We start from the raw sequence: 19,490 nt of genomic DNA on the forward strand, positions 1-19,490 counted from the left end.
AAAGTCATAACGGAACACCACATGCAAAATTTCAGTCAACTTGGACAAAGATTGCGGCTTGTAAGGACTCAAGAAGTCAAATCGGGAGATCAATTTATATGGGAGCTATATCAGCTTATAAACCGATTTGGACCGTAGTTGGCACAGTTGTTGGAAGTCTTAACCGAACATTACATGCCAAATTTCAGCCAAATCTGAGAAAAATTGCTGTTTGTAAGGGCTCAAGAAATCAAATGCCGAGATCGGTTTATATAAGAACTATATCTTAATCTGAACCAAAATGGCCCTTTTGCAATCCCCAACGACCTACATCAATGCTAAGTATCTGTGCAATATTTCAAGTGACTAGCTTCACGCGTTCGAGCACTATCGTTATTTCGACAGACGGACGGACGGACATAGTTACATCGACTCAGAACGAGTTATATTCATTTAGTCATTCCGTTTGCAACACTTTGAAATATTAGTTTCCAACCCTGCAAAGTATATATATTTCAGATCGTCGTAAAATTCTAAGACGATTAAATCATGTCCATCATGTGTTTGTCCGTCTGTTATAATCACTCTACAGGCTTCAAACATTGAGATATTGAGCTCAAAGTTGGCACTGATACGTCTTTTTGAGCTGGAAAGAATGATTGATTTAATTAATTTTTAATTGAAAACATTTTTATTTACAATTAAATTTTTAATTGAAAAAATTTCTATTTTTAATTGAAAACATTTTTACTTTCAATTAAATTTTTAATTGAAAAAATTTCTATTTTTAATTGAAAACATTTTTACTTTCAATTAAATTTTTAATTGAAAAAAATTTTGTGATATTTGTTTTCCGCGTATCGAGCTGGATTCGTTACTGGATTCTTAAAATTAGATTACTCCCACTCATTTTTGTCATTTGAATCAATGAAAAATATTTCACACAAAAATAAGAGTTGCTATGCAATTGGAGCTATATCAAGTTATGGTCTGATTCGGCTCATAAATGAATTGAATGATGAGGACTATAGTAAAGGGTGACTTTTTAGCTTTTTTCTTTTAGGCAACACTGGTTTCACGCACGTTTCGTGTTTTGTTTCACTGTCAAACATCTTCAGTTTGGTCTATAATTTAACCATGAATCGTTGGTTGGCACAGATACGTTTTTTTGATGCACGCTGGTAAAGTTCTTGAACGGGCCAAATCGGACTACATATGTGGATATAGCTGCTATATAGACCGATTTTCCAATAATGGGTGTAATGCCCATTAAAAGCTTTATTTTTCATCCGATTTTGCTGAAATTTCAAACAGTGAGTAGTTTAAGGCTTCCCGACAACTGACCCAAATATGGTTCAGATCGAACTATATTTAGATATAGCTGCCATATAGACCGATCTCCCGATAAAGCGTCTGAAGATCATAAAAGCTTTATTTATTACCCAATTTCCCTGAAGCTTGAAAATTTGTAACAGTGAGTTATTTTTAGCCTCCTGATACCCGACCTAAATATGGTTCCGATCGGACTATATTTAGATATAGCTGCCATGTTGACCGATCTGCCGATAAGGGGTCTGAAGCCAATAAAAGCTTTACCCGCTTTCCCTAAAATTTTAAACAGTGAGAAGGTTAAGACCTCCCAACATCCGACCTAAATATGGTTCAGATCGGACTATATTTATATATAGCTGCGATCTGCCGACAAGTGGACTGAAGCCCATAAAATCTTTATTTATTACCCGATTTCGCTAAAATTTGAAACAGTGAATTTTTCTGAGCCTCACGATATCCGGCCTTAATATGGTTCAGATCGGTTTATAATTGGATATATCTGCCAAAAAGACCAATATTTTTTCTAAAAAATTTAATAGTGGCATATATATTAGACCACTCAATATCCGTGCCGAATTTGGTTGCTTAAGTTATCCAATTTTCAGTGAATTGTGACGAAATGGGATTTACATATATACCCGAGGTGGTGGGTATCCAAAGTTCGGCCCAGCCGAACTAAATGCCTTTTTACTAAGTGTATCAAGACATGTTTGCCTTCTTGCAGAGGGGAAAGCAAGAGTAGACAAGATACAAGTATATGATGGAGTCTATAGTAATGAAACTTTATATTAAAGATTTTAAATCTTGTTATAATCAAATTGCAGTATACAATTTCCGATACAACATGAGGCATTAAATTGTTTCCAGAGTCTTTTGTGGACAAAACCAAAGTATTTTTTAATATCGCTTTCAGTGTGTAATTATTTTTAGGTCATTCCAAATTTTATTTTGTTTTCCAAAAATAAATGAAAATATACCCACATTAAACCACATGAATTTGGTTCTTCTGAACAACTCAACTAGAACGTTAAAATTCTGTCCCCAAAGGCCATGTAAATAATTAAGAGTGTGAATAAGCAGAGGCCGAAGGTTAAAAATAAAATAAAAAACAATTAAATTTTTTTTTGTTATTCTAAATCTAATTTTCGAAAAATAGCAAGGGTGACTAAATTTTTTTTAATTCTTTTGTTAAACGCCGAGTTGGTAGTAAAATAGAGCAAAAAAGGGCTGTCTTAGAAAAATTCTAGCTAGAGTTAGGATGAAGGTATCCCAATGAGATTTTCATTTGGAAAATTTAAACGAATCATTAAACAAAAATAAAATGTTTCTTCACAAACAATAAATTGCAAAAAAAAATTGTTATTAAAAATTTTTCTTTTGAAAATAAAATCGTTTTCAATTAAAAAACTGTTGAATCTTTTTTTCAATTGAATATAATTTTTTTTTCAATTGCATTGTCATTGACATTTTTAATTAGAAAAATAATTGATTCAATTAATTTTTTAATTGAATCTGAAAAAAATTTCAATTTCAATCACAATTGCGATTGATTTTTTTCTAAATCAATCATTCTTCTTTTAAAAATCTTGATTAAACATTTAGTAATTTTCAATAAAAAAAAATGAATTAGGTTAGGTTAGGTTGAAAAGAGGGTGCGGTTATTAATCCGCCCCATGCCACTAAGGACATACACCTGAGCCAGTAATCGGCTTGTTGTGCGCCCGTAATACTAAAAAAGTAAACTCGAAAGGGAAATCTAAGTTAGGAATTCCGTGCTACTTAATCCTTAATTGTTTCCCATGGCACACCCCTAAGTTGGCTCATGTCTGGTATTGTGCCCCCACCTAAGTGCCGGTATCTGTTAGACGCGAAAAGAATGTATTCATTCAATAATTTTTTAATCAAATCTGACAAATTTTTTCATAGAAGATGTTATTGACAATTGAATTGTTTCAATCATTATTTTTATTAAGCCGAAAAATGTTTGAAATATGTATTGGTTTTAGATCCTATACGTCTTCTTTTATAACTGCTGTTTTATTTTGGTACTATTGGGTTGCCCAAAAAGTAATTGCGGATTTTTCATATAGTCGGCGTTGACAAATTTTTTCAACGGCTTGTGACTCTGTAATTGCATTCATTCTTCTGTCAGTTATCAGCTGTTACTTTTAGCTTGCTTTAGAAAAAAAGTGTAAAAAAAGTATATTTGATTAAAGTTCATTCTAAGTTTTATTAAAAATGCATTTACTTTCTTTTAAAAAATTCGCAATTACTTTTTGGGCAACCCAATATATAGCGCAAATCACGATTAATTGGTTTTTATTATCGGCATGTTATCGATAACTATACAGGACAACTTTGCACTGAAATTCTTTGAAAAGGAAATTGTATCTGACTTGAACTTTTAACCCGATGGAGTCCCTCATCAGCCAAGGGCTGCCGCCTCAATGTACAACACACTGCTACCACAACAAACAAAACAAATCTATAGGGCACCCCTACACGACAACCGACATTTTTTGGAAAACCCCCACGGGAGAGTTTTTGTTTATTGTCCAACGAACTTTTGACCAAACAATGCGCCTCAAGTTCATGTTTCGGGAAGAAAACATCTGTGTACCACATAATATAGAAATTAATTGAAATTTAAAAAAAAAACCAATCACTTTTTAATTGGATCAATTAAAATATTAATTGAAAATGTTACCCCTTTATTAATTGGATTAATTAAAAAAGAATTGAAAATGTAAAAAATTTCAATTCATTTTTATACTCTACACCACTACTGAGGTACAATTTAATATAACTTAGTGCTTTTATTTGTAACATACAAAAGGAAGAGAGCTATACCCATTGATAAGTATACCGATCGACTCAGAATCAGTTTCTGATTCGTTTTGACTGAATCAGTCGGATTCCGTCTGTCTGTCTGTCCATGTTTAATTGTGAACAAAGTACAGGTCGCAATTGTAATCCAATCATCTTAAAATTTGGCACAGACATTTTTTTAGCCAAGAGACGAAGCCTTTTGAAATTCGAAAAAATCGGTTCAGATTTGGATATGGCTCCCATACATATGTTCGTCCGATTTGGTCTAATATTGCGATAATGTGGTAATTTGTTAGCCGATTCTATCGAAATTTGGCAAAAAAGATTTTCCTATGGCTCTTAAAATTAATGGCGAATTTCACAGAAAACAGTTCAGATTTAGATATAGCTGCCGATATACACATATATCGCCCGAATTTCACTTTTAGAGCCACTGCAAGCGCATTTGTTTACCAATCTTCCCAAAATTTTGCACAACGCTTTCCTCAAAAACTATTACAATATCTAAGAAGATTGGTCGAAATCGGTTCAAATTTGGATATAGCTCTTATATATATATGGTCCTTCAATTTGGACTATTGCAATAATGAGGTCATTTGTTAACCGATTCTCTGAAATTTTGGCAGGAAAGATTTTCTTATAACATTCGACTCATAACTGATGAATTTCATTGAAATCGGTTTAGATTTGGATACAGCTCCCCTATATATATATCGCCCGATTTTCAATGCTGGAACCACTGCAAGCGCATTTATTGACCAATTATACCTAAATTTTGCACAACGTTTTCCTAGGCCACTAACACAATATCTAAGGAGTTTGGTCGAAATCGGTTTTATATTTAGATTAAGATGAAGCTCCCATATATCAATTGTCAACCGATTGTTACGAAAATTTTAATCGGCTTCAATCATGAAATTAATTGATCCAATTAATTTTTTAATTGAAACTGCTTCAATCACGAAAATGATAATTTCGTTCACAGTTTGTGAAAAAGGTGATTGAAAAAATTTTAAATTGAAAAACTTGCATATACAATTAAAAAAAAAATTAACCAATTAAAAAAATGATCAAATTTTTTTTTTAAATTTTCAATTAATTTTTTAAATGATCCAATTAAAAAAATGATTGAAACTTCCAAAACATCCAATTAATTTTTTTAATTGGATCAATTAAACATTTAATTGAAAATAATCAAATGCACTATTAAAACTTTTGCGAAAAGCGCGCTGTATAGGGCGCTGCCTCGATTTCGATGCAACATGGATTTGAGGTTTATGTTGGGGTCCATGATCCCTCCTTAGAAACAAAACACTTCCAGCGGTTTTTCCAAAAATGAAACGGAAAATATTGTTTTCCGAATTATAAAAGGAAGAGTAGCGAGGCAGTAACTATGAAAATGTAGTCGAAGGTTAATGTAGTCGAAGGACTGTTTTTGAGCTGTTCGATTTTTTCAAAAGCGGACAGTTATAACAGTTCGGTTGGGTCTAAAAAATTTCCGATTCCATTAAAAATTATTCAAAGAATTTACTGCCTAAACAACTAAAATTTTTTTCTTTTTGAGACTCGATTCGTCCGCCAGTTCAATGAAAACTGCTGTTTTCCCTCTATAAAATCAGTTGTTTTTAATAAATTGGCGAACAATTTGAGTGATAACAAAGGAAAAAAGTTTGTGGTCTTGGCCGTCATTGAATTTCATTGAAAAAGGTTACTTTTTAAATCACATTTTATTTATGAAATTGTTTAAGGTTCAATTAAAAAAATGATTGAGTCAATTAATTTTTTAATTGAAAATTTCAATCACGATCGTACTTGAAGAAAAATAGTTCAGATTCAATTAAAAAAAATGATTTTATTAATTCATTTTTTAATTGAAAATATAAAACATTTCAATCGCGATCGTATTGAAAAAAAAGTTCAGATTCAATTAAAAAATGGTTGAAACCATCAATTTTTTAATTGAAAATTTTAATTACGGTCGTAGTTGAAAAAAAGTTGAGATTCAATTAAAAAAACGATTTAATCAATTAATTTTTTAATTCAAAATTGCTAAGATTTAAATCACGATCTTAATTGAAAAAAAAAAAAATCCAGATTCAATTAAAAAATGATGGATTCAATTAATCTTTTTTCATTTGATTTAATTAATTAATTTTTTAAATGAAAATATAAAACATTTCAATCGCGATCGTATTGAAAAAAAAAGTTCAGATTCAATTAAAAAATGGTTGAAACCATTAATTTTTTAATTGAAAATTTTAATTACGGTCGTAGTTGAAAAAAAAAAGTTGAGATTTAATTAAAAAACGATTTAATCAATTAATTTTTTAATTGAAAATTGCTAAAATTTAAATCACGATCTTAATTGAAAAAAAATCCAGATTCAATTAAAAAATGATTGATTCAATTAATTTTTTAATTGAACAGATTTTTATTTTCAATTGGAAAATTAATTGAAAATAATTTCGTGATATTTTTTCTGTGTACGTATACATGTATCGCTCTATTTGCACTTATAAAGCCGTAGTTATTACACTATGAACATATTGGCTCGAAATTTGATGCGGATACTTTAACCCATCTGAAACCTCCATCGAGGTCCATTTAAAATGGTTTAGAATATAGCTCCCAATTGGTACTTATAGGGTAGGTGTAGGGTATTATATATTTAGGCCCATTGATAAGTATACCGATCGGCTTAGAATCACTTCCTGATTCGCTTTTGCTATGTCCGTCTGTCTATCTAACCATGTATTCTTGTGTCATACAATTTTGCACAAGTTTCTTTTTTGGTTCAAGGGAGAAGGCTATTGACTTTTAACAAAATCAGATCAGACTTAGATATAGCTCCCATATATATTTATGTTTCATAGGATATGTATGACCTTCTAAGGCTGTCATAGCCATATTTCTGATCCGATGTTTACAAAATTTTACATACAATATATTATTCATATTCATGTAATAACCACAATTTTGTTCCCATCTTTACAAAATTTGGCACGAGATATTTTATTTGCCGTCCTAATACGTGTGCAAAAATTCATTAAAACAGGATCAGGCCTACCTTAGATATAGCTCCCATATATATCTTTCATCCGATATTGCCCTTTAAGGCTGTAGTTGCCACAGTTTTATTCCTATCGTAAGAAAATCTTGCAAGGTTCTATTCAATATTTCAATGGGGATGCAAAATTAAAGTTTGACTAAATTTCGACATAGATTTTATGTATTAATAGGTAAAAATGTGCTAAGTTCTGCCGGACCGAATATTTGAAACCCACCACCATGAATTCTGCGTAAAATTGACAGAAAATAAAATTAGTTGAAAGTCATAACTTTACTCTACGTACCAAATTTCTTCCAAACCAGACAAAAATAAAAGCTTCTAGGAATTGAACAAGGATAATCGACAGATCGGATTATATACAGCGGTCAAAAAAGTATTCATCATTCAATGTTTTTTTTTTAATAAGTCTACAAAAGACAATTGGAATAAAAACATATTAAACTAATGATGCAGTAGTGCTTGTGTGATATATATGTACACAATTTCATTGTTTTTAAAGAAAAAAATAGTATTTATTGGAACAAAAAGGGCCATTTTACAGCTGAACACAAAAAATTAAACAAAAAAAGTATTCATCATTGCAAAAAAACAAAAAAAGAAATAACATAATTTAAAAAAATTAATACTTTGTTATTCGACCACCGCGTCTTATAACTTCTTTTAAACGGTTTGACATCGATTGGACTAATTTAGCGGTTATATTTTGGTCTATATTAGTCCATTCCTCCATTATCACCTGTTGCATTTGACTCTTGCTCGAAAAATTGCGCGTTCTCAATTTGCGTTCGAGATGTTCCCAAAGATGTTCAATTGGGTTCAAGTCGGGACTTTGAGGAGGAGTTTTAATGACTTTGGGGCAGTTATACAGCATCCACATCTTGGTATTTAAAGCAGAATGTTTGGGGTCATTATCTTGATAATATTGAAAGTTATTACCAAGCCCAAGTTTTACAGCACTATCTTTTAAATTCCTCTTTAAAATGTCAATGTAATACTTATGATCCATTACTCCATTAATAATTTCAAGATTTCCCGCTCCTGAAGCCGCCATACACCCCCAAACCATTAAACCACTGTGTAGCACTACAGTAGCAACTGTGTTTCGTTCTTCAAGCTCTGTATTTGGTTTTCTGTACACTATGACCTTTCCATCGCACCCAAAAAGATTAAACTTGCTCTCGTCTGCAAAAATGACTGTTTTCCAAAATGATTCGGGCTGTTTTACATACATTTTTGCGAAGTTTAGCCTTTTCACTCGGTTTGTTTTATTTATAAAGGGCTTCTTACGTGCAGTTCTTCCTCTGTAACTATGCCTTTTGAGTGTATTTCGAATTGTTTGTGTAGTTACTTCCTTCCCTAAATATTCCATAGTGTTTTTACGAAGAATGGTCGCATTTGTCTTCGGAGTTTTCTGAACTTGCCGCACTAGCCAACGCACATCTCCAACTGAAAGTGCTTTTGGTCGACCAGAACTTGGTTTATTGTCAACAGTTTTCGTTTCTGTCCACTTTCTGATGATGGATTGTATAGTAGATCGTGGTCTATTTAATATTTCACTGATAGTTTTTTGAGTTAAACCATTCCTGTGATGTTTTATTATCAAAACTTTTACCTCATCAGAAACCTCGTTTTGCTTACGACCCATTTTGACAAAAACTATATTTTCAATGAAATTAAATATTTGCTGTCAAGGGCAAAGCCTCCTTTACTAAATAAAACAGAAAAGGGGGATTCCCAAATAATATTTGAATTTGACTTTGATGATAGCACATCAATGATGAATACTTTTTTTGTTCTGTTTTTGGTGTTATTATATAAAATTACATTTTTTGCGCTAATTAAATTTATTTTTTGAATTTATTTCAAAACATATTACGAAAAATAAACTATTGCATAAAACTGCATTATTTGTTTACTTTAAATTTTCTTCAATTACCCAAAATAAGTGAATTTATTATCAATTTTGCTAATGATGAATACTTTTTTTGACCGCTGTAGGAGCTACATCAGGTTAAACACCTATTTAGACCGTTCTTGGCGCAGTTGTTGGAAGTCATAACAGAACACCACAGGCAAATTTTTAGTCAAATCGGAAAAAATTTCGGACTGCAAGGGTTTAAGATGTCAAATCGGGAGATCGGGTTGTATGGGAGCTATATCAATTTATAGATCGATGTCACGGTTATTGGACGTCTTATTGGACAGAACACTACAAGCAAAATTTTAGCCCAATCAGTTAACAATTGCGGCTTCTAGGGGCTAAATATGTCAAAACGGGAGATGGGTTTAAAAGGGGTCTATATCCAAATGGGTTTAAAAGGGGTCTATATCCAAATCTCAACCGATTTGGCCCATTTGCAATCCCCAACGACCTACATCAATAAGATGTATCTGTCCAAAATTTCAAGCGGTTAGTGTATGCTTTCGACCGCTATCGTGATTTCGACCGGCTGACGGCCGGAGGAACGGACATGGCTACATAGACTCAAATGTCCAGACGATCAAGAATAAGCATACTTTGTGGGGTCGCAGATCAATATTTCGAGGTGTTACAAACGGAATGACTAAACTAGTAGATCAATATTTCGAGGTGTTACAAACGGAATGACTAAACTAGTATACCCCCATCCTAGGGTGGTAGGCATAAAAATAGTACGTAGACTCAATGATGTAGGGTAGTATTTAGTTGTCTCCGCCCGATTTTTGACTTTCTTTACAGGTTTTCATTGAAATGTTTTCAATTACTTCTTCAAAAACGGTGATTGATATTATCATTTTCGTGATTGAAGCTGTTTCAATTAAAAAATTCATCTGATCAATTAATTTCGTGGTTGAAACTGTGTTAATTTTTTTTCTTTGTTGTCATAAAAGACCCTACTATGGAAAAATTTTTAATAATTCGGCAGAGCCCGGCCAGGATTCGAACCTGGGCACACGGAGCAACGGCGAGAGCCATTGCCGTTGTCTTAGCGTTCGAAGCCATCAGTACAACTTCCAACAGATGAACAAAATCATGTGTAGTACGGAAGAAGTGTAATTTGCCACAGTCAGAATGTCTGTCATTACACAAAAATACATGCATTGGGAAAAGTACACCTAATAAGCAGGGTTGTCGAGCTTGGTTAATGTGGTAATTGTATCATAGATGCGTTTTCGCAATTAATACGATTCAAATACAACATACCAACGCACGGCCCTTGAAGCCATCACACCTAATATGGTTGAAATGCGTCCCATAGTGGTTGGCGTGTGTTGCTATCTTTGGTTTTCCTTTTCCATTTCCATCTCCGATCATCCAGCTCGTCTCGAAAGAGAAACAAACAAAAATTGTAAAATTTTATGATCTCGCCCTAACAGGCAAAAAACTTGACAAATTATAAATTTAATTTGTATAAATTTTTTGCAGAATCCATGATGGTGGGTACCCAAAATTCGGCCCGGCTGAACTTATCTCACTTTTACTTGTCATTGAGCTTAAACTTTAATCGGACAGAACTAATTGATATGAGCGAAGATAGCCCCTGTTCCTTAATGGAATGTTCATGGACAAATTTGGATTTAGATAAAATTCATTTTAAGCAATTTGGTGACATTCTTCATTGTCAATTTTGCATGCATGCATGTTTTCAGCCAAAACCTTCTAAACAAGTAAAAATGCATTAAGTTTGGCCGGGCCGAACTTTGGATACCCACCAGCTCGGATATATATGTAAACCCCCTTTCGTCATAATTCGGTGAAAATTGGATAACTTAAGCAACCAAATTCGGCACAGACATTGAGTGGTCTACTATATATGTCACTATTCAATTTTGTAGAAGAAAATATTGGTCTTTTTGGCAGATATATCCAATTATAAACCGATCTGAACCATATTAAGGTCGGATATCGTGAGGCTCAGAAAAACTCACTGTTTTAAATTTCAGCGAAATCGGGTAATAAATAAAGCTATTATGGGCTTCAGTACCCTTGTCGGCAGATCAGTCTATATGGCAGCTATATGTAAATATAATCCGATGTGAACCATATTTTGGTCGGGTATCAGGAGGCTAAAAATAACTCACTGTTACAAATCGGTTAAAAAATAAAGCTTTTGTGGGCTTCGGACCCTTTATCGGGAGATCGGTCCAGATGACAGCTGTATCAAAATATATTCCGATCTGAACCACATTTAGGTCGGATGTTGGGATTTCTTAACATTCTAACTGTTTTAAATTTCAGGGAAATTGGGTAATAAATAAAACTTTTATTGGCTTTAGACCCTTTATTGGTAGATCGGTCTATATGGCGCTATATCTAAACATAGTCCGATCTGAACCATATTTAGGTCGGGTATCAGGAAGCTAAAAGTAACTCACTGCTACAAATTTTAGCGAAATCGGTCAAAAAATAAAGCTTTCATGGGCTTCAGACCCTTTATTGGTAGATCGGTCTATATCACAGCTGTATCTAAATATAGTCCGATCTGAACCATATTAAGGTCGGGTATCAGGAGTCTAAAAAAAACTCAATGCTACAAATTTTAGCGAAATCGGTTAAAAAATAAAGCTTTTATGGGCTTCAGACCCCCCTTATCGGCAGATCGGTCTATATGGCAGCTATATCTAAATATAGTCCGATCTGAACCATATTTAGGATGGGTGTTGGAAGGCCCAAAACTACTCACTATTTCAAATTTCAGGGAAATCGGTTAAAATATAAAGCTTTTATGGGCTTCAGACCCTTAATCGGGAGATCGGTCTATATGGCAGCTATATCTAAATATAGTCCGATCTGAACCATATTTAGGACGGGTGTTGAAATGCCCAAAACTGTTCACAAATTTCAGCGAAATTGGGTAAGAAATAAAGCTTTTATGGGCATTAGACCCTTTATCGGCAGATCGGTCTATATAGCAGCTATATCCAAATATGGTCCGATTTGGCCTGTTCAATAACCTAATCAACGTGCATTAAAAAGACGTATCTGTGACAAATTCCAGCTCAATATCTCAATTTTTGAAGGTTGTAGAGGGATTACAACAGACGGACGGACGGACAGACAGACAGATAAACGGACCTCGTTAAATCGTCTTAGAATTTTAAGACGATGAAATTGGTGTTTCGATGTGTTGCAAACGGAATGACTAAATGAATATAAAATTGCTATTTTAGAAGCATAATGTTAAAGAAAGAAATTTTCTACATCTACACTGCTGACATCAAAAATGCCTTAAAATATTTACAGTTTAAATAATTTATTTTTTTTAAGATATTTTTGCAATTCCTTTAGAATTCATAATGAATGCTCACCCTAATGTATCGCACTTGGAAAAATATATAGGACAATAATCTCCCGTTCGCATGGCATACATTAATTGTTATTAGTCGCCTTCTTATTTGGCCAGACAATAACATCATCACCCTACGTAGAATTAGACGTTGGAACATGTGTTGTCATATAAAAAACAAAACATACGCAATTGTTTTCTACATGCTATAGAATATTTAAATGCACGAAATTTGAAAAAATAAACAACAAATACTCGTTGCTTGCGTGAATTTATGTTTGTGGTTTTGTATATGGGTTTCTAAATATATTTAATGTGGACCACCATAAACAAATTGGTGGTAAAATAAGCGCATGTGGATTAATTCATATATAGAAGAAAGACCAAGTAAAAAATTCGGCCGGCCCGAATCTCGGGTACCCACCACCATGGAAAATGTAACCTTATTAACTTTGTTTGACTTCGGTACTTTGGAGGCCCATATGATGTTGTAAGTCGTAAGATAGGGTTATGGGCAAAATGGTTAAGTTCTTGAAAGAGCCAAATCGAACCATATTTGGATAAAAACTTTCTTGTTTATCCGATTTTGCTGAAGTGAGTAGGTAGTTTAAGGCTTCCCGACAACTGACCCAAATATGGTTCAGATCGGACTATATTTAGATATAGCTACCATATAGACCGATGTCCCGATAAAGAGTCCGAAGACCATAAAAAATTCATTTATTACCCGATTTCGCTGAAATTTGCAACAGTGGGTTATTTTGACATCTGATCCAAATATGGATTAGATCGGTCCATATTTAGATTTAGCTGCCATATAGACCGATCTCCCGATAAAGGGTCTGAAGCCCGTAAAAACTTTATTTTTTAACCGATTTCGCTAAAATTTTTAGCATGGTTCAGATCGGTCTATATTTAGATATAGCTGCCATATTGACCGATCTGCCGATAAGGGGGGTCTGAAGCCAATAAAAGTTTTATTTATTACCCAATTTCCCTGAAATTTAAAACAGTGAGAATGTTAAGAAATCCCAACATCCGACCTAAATGTGGTTGAGATCGGATTATACTTTGATACAGCTGTCATATAGACCGATCTACCAATAAAGAGTCTGAAGCCCACAAAAGCTTTATTTTTTAACCGATTTCGCTTAAATTTGTAACAGTGAGACCCGACCTAAATATCGTTCAGATCGGATTTTATTTAGATATAGCTGCCATATAGACTGATCTGTCGACAAGGGTACTGAAGCCCATAATAGCTTTATTTATTACCCGATTTCGCTGAAATTTAAAACAGTGAGTTTTTCTGAGCCTCACGATATCCGACCTTAATATGGTTCAGATCGGTTTATAATTGGATATATCTGCCAAAAAGACCAATATTTTCTTCTACAAAATTGAATAGTGACATATATAGTAGACCACTCAATGTCTGTGCCGAATTTGGTTGCTTAAGTTACCCAATTTTCTCCGGATTGTGACGAAATGGGATTTACATATATACCCGAAGTGGTGGGTATCCAAAGTTCGGCCCGGCAGACTTTAATGCCTTTTTACTTGTTTTTCGTTATTTGTCTCATATAAACAATGTGTGTAGAGATATAATAAGTTTTAAGCAAATTACATTATGAGTTATGTATACCATAGTAAAATTGTTTGTTTAAATCATTAGGTGTTAATTTTTAACGTTTTTAAATCGAGCCAAAAATTTTGGCAATATAGAAAAAATATTCTTCCTTGAATTCCACTATAGGTCACCGAAGAGAAGAAATCTGTCAACACAAATTATTTCTGTTAACTATTGTAGCAAATTTTGGGCATATAAAAAACCATACGAGCTTTTCCAAGGGTTTTTCACATCACACCATAGTAGTTTTACTTATACATATTATTGTAAGACATACAATTACTTTTCATTATAAAAAGAAAAAAATCTTTTAAACTTACCCCAAATATGGCATTTTGTATGCCAAATGGAATGGGCGTTAAACGGGTAAATAATACAACACGAAATGCCCTCGGTCCAGAAATAACACGCAATATGGCGCGTCCAGTCTCGTTTTTAATTAATCTGCAAAAGAAAGAAAAAAGCGAAAAACACCATTAAAATACCAACAACAAACATGAAGAACATTAAAGAATATTCTGATTCAAAAAATTTTACCAAATAAACTAAATTCTGATTATAAAAAACATTTAGTTTTATTTATCTAATAGTGGTTCAATTGGTGGTTAGAAATAATTTTAGGCTAATGGTTTGAGTTACTCTCAACCACTGCAACACATTGAAAATAATTGTATTGTAACATTTTTAACACTGCAGAATTTCTCTTGCGTTTGCCCATGGGCCATTATACCTTTCGAAATATGTGCCCCGGTGGTTAGCTTCGCTACCCCCATTTTTGATACCCCTTTTAGTGTAGGACTTTAAAAAACCTAGGTAGTCACTCATAAGATTATGAAGTTTTGTAATAATTGCGTATAAAATTTCAGAAATATGCCCCCTTCTGTAAAGAGAGTTGCAATCATTATGTCGCCCAATATATATTGTCAAGGTATAAATGAATCCCAACTATGAACGCTTTAGCTCGATTCATAATGAAAGTAACATTTTGGATGTTTAAGTACCTAAATGTACGGTTTTGAAAATAAAAAAAAAAATATTCTGGTCGCCCAAAAGATCGCCCAATATATACTGTAATGGTGTACCTGTATCACAATTTTGCGAGCTTTAGCTCACTCCGTTAAGAATCTTCTAGATTCCCAATATATTATTTCAAGGTACCAATTACACTACAATTAGTACGCTTTCTTCCACATGCCGTATTTATGTCAAGACTGCGATAATGTTTGTCAAATTGCTTAATTTTAGCAGTCCCCGTTTGCTGGCCCCAGCGAAAATAAGATATTTCGTACTAGTTTGCACTTTTTGATACCAATTTTAAATGAATCATTTAGTCACCTATCATATATTTTACAGTTGTACCTACATGCTAAATTTCAGACCTCTAGCTTCACCCATAAAGAAAGTACTAAATGGTACCAATTTTGGTACCAAAATGTGCGAATGGTGAATTGATTATTTAGCCACCCTTTGTTGCACCCACATGGCAAGTTTCAGACCTCAAGGTCCATTTGAACAGAAAGTACAAAATGGTACCAATTTTAATACTAACATGTACGAATAGATAATTTAGTCTTCCATCATTAATTTCGAACCTCATCTAAACAGAAAGTACCAAATGGTACCATAATGTACGAATTTTTAATAGAACCTTTGAGTCACCTATCATATATTTATTAGTTGTACCTACTGCTAAATTTGAGACCTCTAGCTTCATCTATGAAGAAAGTACCAAATGGTACCAATTTTGGTACCAAAACGAGCGAATGGTGAGGAAGAGCATTTAGTCATCAATCAAATATTTCTTAATTGTACCTACATGCCAAATTTCAGACCTCAAGCTCCACCTGAACAGAGAGTACAAAATGGTACCAGTTTTGGTAATAGAACTTACGAATTTTGAATAGATCATTTAGTCATCCATCAGTTATTATATCCACCACCGTAGGATAGAGGGTATAATTATTTAGTCATTCCGTTTGCAACATATCAAAACATCAATTTCCGACCCTACAAAGTATATATATTTCGGATCGTCGTAAAATTCTAAGACGATTTAACAATGTCCGTGTGTCTGTCCTTCCGTCTGTTGTAATCACTCTACAGGCTTCAAAAATTTAGATATTAAGCTGAAATTTGGTACAGATACGTCTTTTTGATGCACGCTGGTTAAGTTTTTGAACGGGTCAAATCGGACAATATTTGAATATAGCTGCTTATAGAACGATTTTCCGATAAAGGGTCTGATGCCCATAAAAACTCCATTTTCCATCCGATTTTCTTGAAATTTTAAACAGTGAGTAGTTTAAGGCCTCCCGAAATCTGATTCAAATATGGTTCAGATCGGGCTATATTTAGATATAGCTGTCATATAGACCGATCTCCCGATAAGTCTGAAGCCCATAAAAGTTTGATTTTTTTAACCGATTTCGATGAAATTTGAAACAGTGAGTAGTTTCAGGCCTCTCAACTTCGAACCTAAATATGGTTCAGATCGGACTATATTTAGATATAGCTGCCATATAGACCGATCTGCCGATAAAGGGTCTGAAACCCATAAAAGCTTAATTTTTTCCGATTTTGCCGACATTTAAAACAGTGAGTAGTTTTAGGCCTACCAACATCTGACCCAAATATGGTTCAGATCAGACTATATTTAGATATAGTTGCCCTATAGACCGATAAAGGGTCTGAAGCCCATAAAAGCCCTATTTATTATCCGATTTCGCTGAAATTTGAAACAGTTGGTATTTTTAGGTCTCCCGACATCCGCCCCAAATATGATTTGGATCGGACTATATTTAGATATAGCTGCCATATAGACCGATCTCCCGATAAAGGGTCTAAAGCCCATTAACGCATTATTGTTTATCCAATTTCGTTTAAATTTGAAATAGTGAATACTTTTAGGCCACCCGCCATCCGACCCAAATATGACAAAAATAGGACTATATATAGATATAGCTGTCATATAGACAGATATGCCGGTTAAGGGTCTGAAGCTTTTTTTGGCCTTAGGCAGGTTAACTTAGAAGATAAGCTATATCCGACTATATCTTGATACAGACCAATACGCTGATTTAAGATCTTAGGCCCATAAAAGCCACATTTATTATCGGATTTTGCTGAAATTTGGGACAATGAGTTACGCCAGACCCTTCGACATCATTCTTCAATTTGGCCCAGATAGTTGCCATATAGACCGATCACTCGATTTAAGGTTTTGGGCCCATAAAAGGCGTATTTATTGTCCGATGTAGCTGAATTTTGGGACAGTGAGTTGTGTTAGGCCCTTCGACATCCCTCCTTATTTTGTATCAGATCGGTCCAGATTTGAATAAACCTGCCATATAGACCGATCTCTCGATTTATGGTATTAGGCCCATAAAAGACGCATTTATTGTCCGATATCGCCGAAATTTGGCACAGTAAGTTGTGTTAGACATTTTGACACCACTCTTCCATTTGGCCCAGATCGGTTCATATTTGGATAAAGCTGTCATCTCTCGATTTAAAGTCTTGGCCTCGTAAAAGGCGCATTTATAATCCGATTTCGCTGAAATTGGACACAGTGACTTATGTAAGGCTTTTCGACATCCGTGTCGTATATGGTTCAGATCGGTCTATCATTGGATATAGCAACCAAAAAGATCAATATTTTGCTCTACAAAATTTAAAAATGATTTGTACTTATTAGACCACTCAATGTCCGTGCCAAATTTGCTCCAAATCGGACCCTGCTTCGATACAGCTGCTATGGGGGAATAAATTATGCATTCTTCACCGGATTATGACGAAAAGTGGTTTACACATACATCCGTGGTGGTGGTTATCCAAACGCCTTTTTACTTGTTTTTTATGAAAAATGTTGTAAATATTTTATTTCTATAAAAACGTTGCAACAATTTCTATTCTACAGAAAATTTTGTCCAAATGTTTCAACGTGTACCCATCAATTAAAAAAAAAAACAAGCAAAAGCGATGTTCGGCCGGGCCGAATCTTATATACCCTCCACCATAGATCACATGTAACAAGTTCTATTGTATGAATGACTTTCTATACCCCACACCACTACTGTGGTACATTTACCCATTTACCCATTACCCATGGTACCCATTAATCACTTTCTGATTCGAATTAGCTGTGTCTGTCTGTCTGTCGGTCTGTCTATGCTAATTTGTGTACAAAGTACAGGTCGCAATTTTCATCCGATCGTCTTAAAATTTGGCACAAACATTTTCTTGGCCCTAGAGACGAAGCCTATTGAAATTGGAAAAAATCGGTTCATATTTGGAGATAGCATATATATATATATATATATATATATATATATATATATATATATGTTCGTCCGATTTGGAAGAAAATTGCAATTATATCGTCATTTGTAAACTGATTCCCACGAAATTTTGCACGAGGGGTTCTCCCATAAGTCTCGACATTATTGGTGGATATCATAGAAATCGGTTCAGATTTAGATATAGCTCCCACATATATGTTTGTCCGATTTGGACTAGTATTGCAATAATTTGCTCATTTGTTAACCGATTCACACAAAAATTCCCTTATGACTCCTGGTATTGCTGTTGACTTTAACAGAAATCGGTTCAGATTTAGATATAGCTTCCAAATATATTTTCAAAGTCATAACAAAACACCACTTGCAAATCAGGCAAATCGGTTAAGAATTGCTCCCTATAGAGTTAAATTGGGCAATCGGTTTATATAGGAGCTTTATCAAAATATAAACCGATTTGGCCCATTTGCAATCCCACCGACCTACACTAATAAGAAATATTCGTGCAAAATTTCACGAGCCTATCTTTACCCCTTCGAAAGTTGACGTGCTTTCGACAGGCAGACGGACAAGCCGACGGTCGGCCAGATGGACGGACATGACGAAATCGACTCAAGAATATACAATGTCACAGAGATGTCTACACACCCCAATGAAAAAACCTGTTTTACAAATTTTGAGGTAAATTCCCATTCCAACTACGTTACTGTCAGTTTACGTTACAACTATTTGTGAAAAGGTATGTAGACATATCTGTGCCACTGTATGTACTTCGTTGTGTCTCAGATCAATATTTCCCATCCTATGGTGGGAGGTATAAAATAATAGAAACATGTTCTACAGACAACAATTAAACAACAAATTCCAATTGTTTGAATAGTTGGAATTTGTTGTACAACGAACGTTGTAAATGTTCGTTTATTTGTCTGGAGATATGGAAAAACAACGTCAAGTATCTTTGAATCCAGAATACACAAATTACAAATGAAAATACTGTGGCAAAGTAGAACAATAATCAAATGCTTGAAAACAATGAATAATGTAAGAAAATTGCATTATACTCTATTTGATACTCTTCACAGTCAAAA

At 33.9% G+C, this 19,490-nt stretch overlaps 1 protein-coding gene across 4 annotated transcripts in view; it reads right to left on the reverse strand.

Annotated features, from left to right (window-relative positions):
• Nucleotides 1-19,490, reverse strand: part of LOC106094398 (transmembrane protein 64) — a 101,277-nt gene that overhangs the window by 32,374 nt on the left and 49,413 nt on the right. For all 4 annotated transcript variants that reach the window (XM_059363666.1, XM_059363672.1, XM_059363669.1 and 1 more), the window contains exon 3: nucleotides 14,428-14,551. In XM_059363666.1, coding sequence (XP_059219649.1) covers nucleotides 14,428-14,551 — 124 coding nt within the window. The remainder of the gene's footprint in view (nucleotides 1-14,427; nucleotides 14,552-19,490) is intronic.

Source organism: Stomoxys calcitrans, chromosome 1 (genome assembly GCF_963082655.1).
Source record: "Stomoxys calcitrans chromosome 1, idStoCalc2.1, whole genome shotgun sequence".
In the NCBI taxonomy this organism is placed as follows: Eukaryota; Metazoa; Arthropoda; class Insecta; order Diptera; family Muscidae; genus Stomoxys; species Stomoxys calcitrans.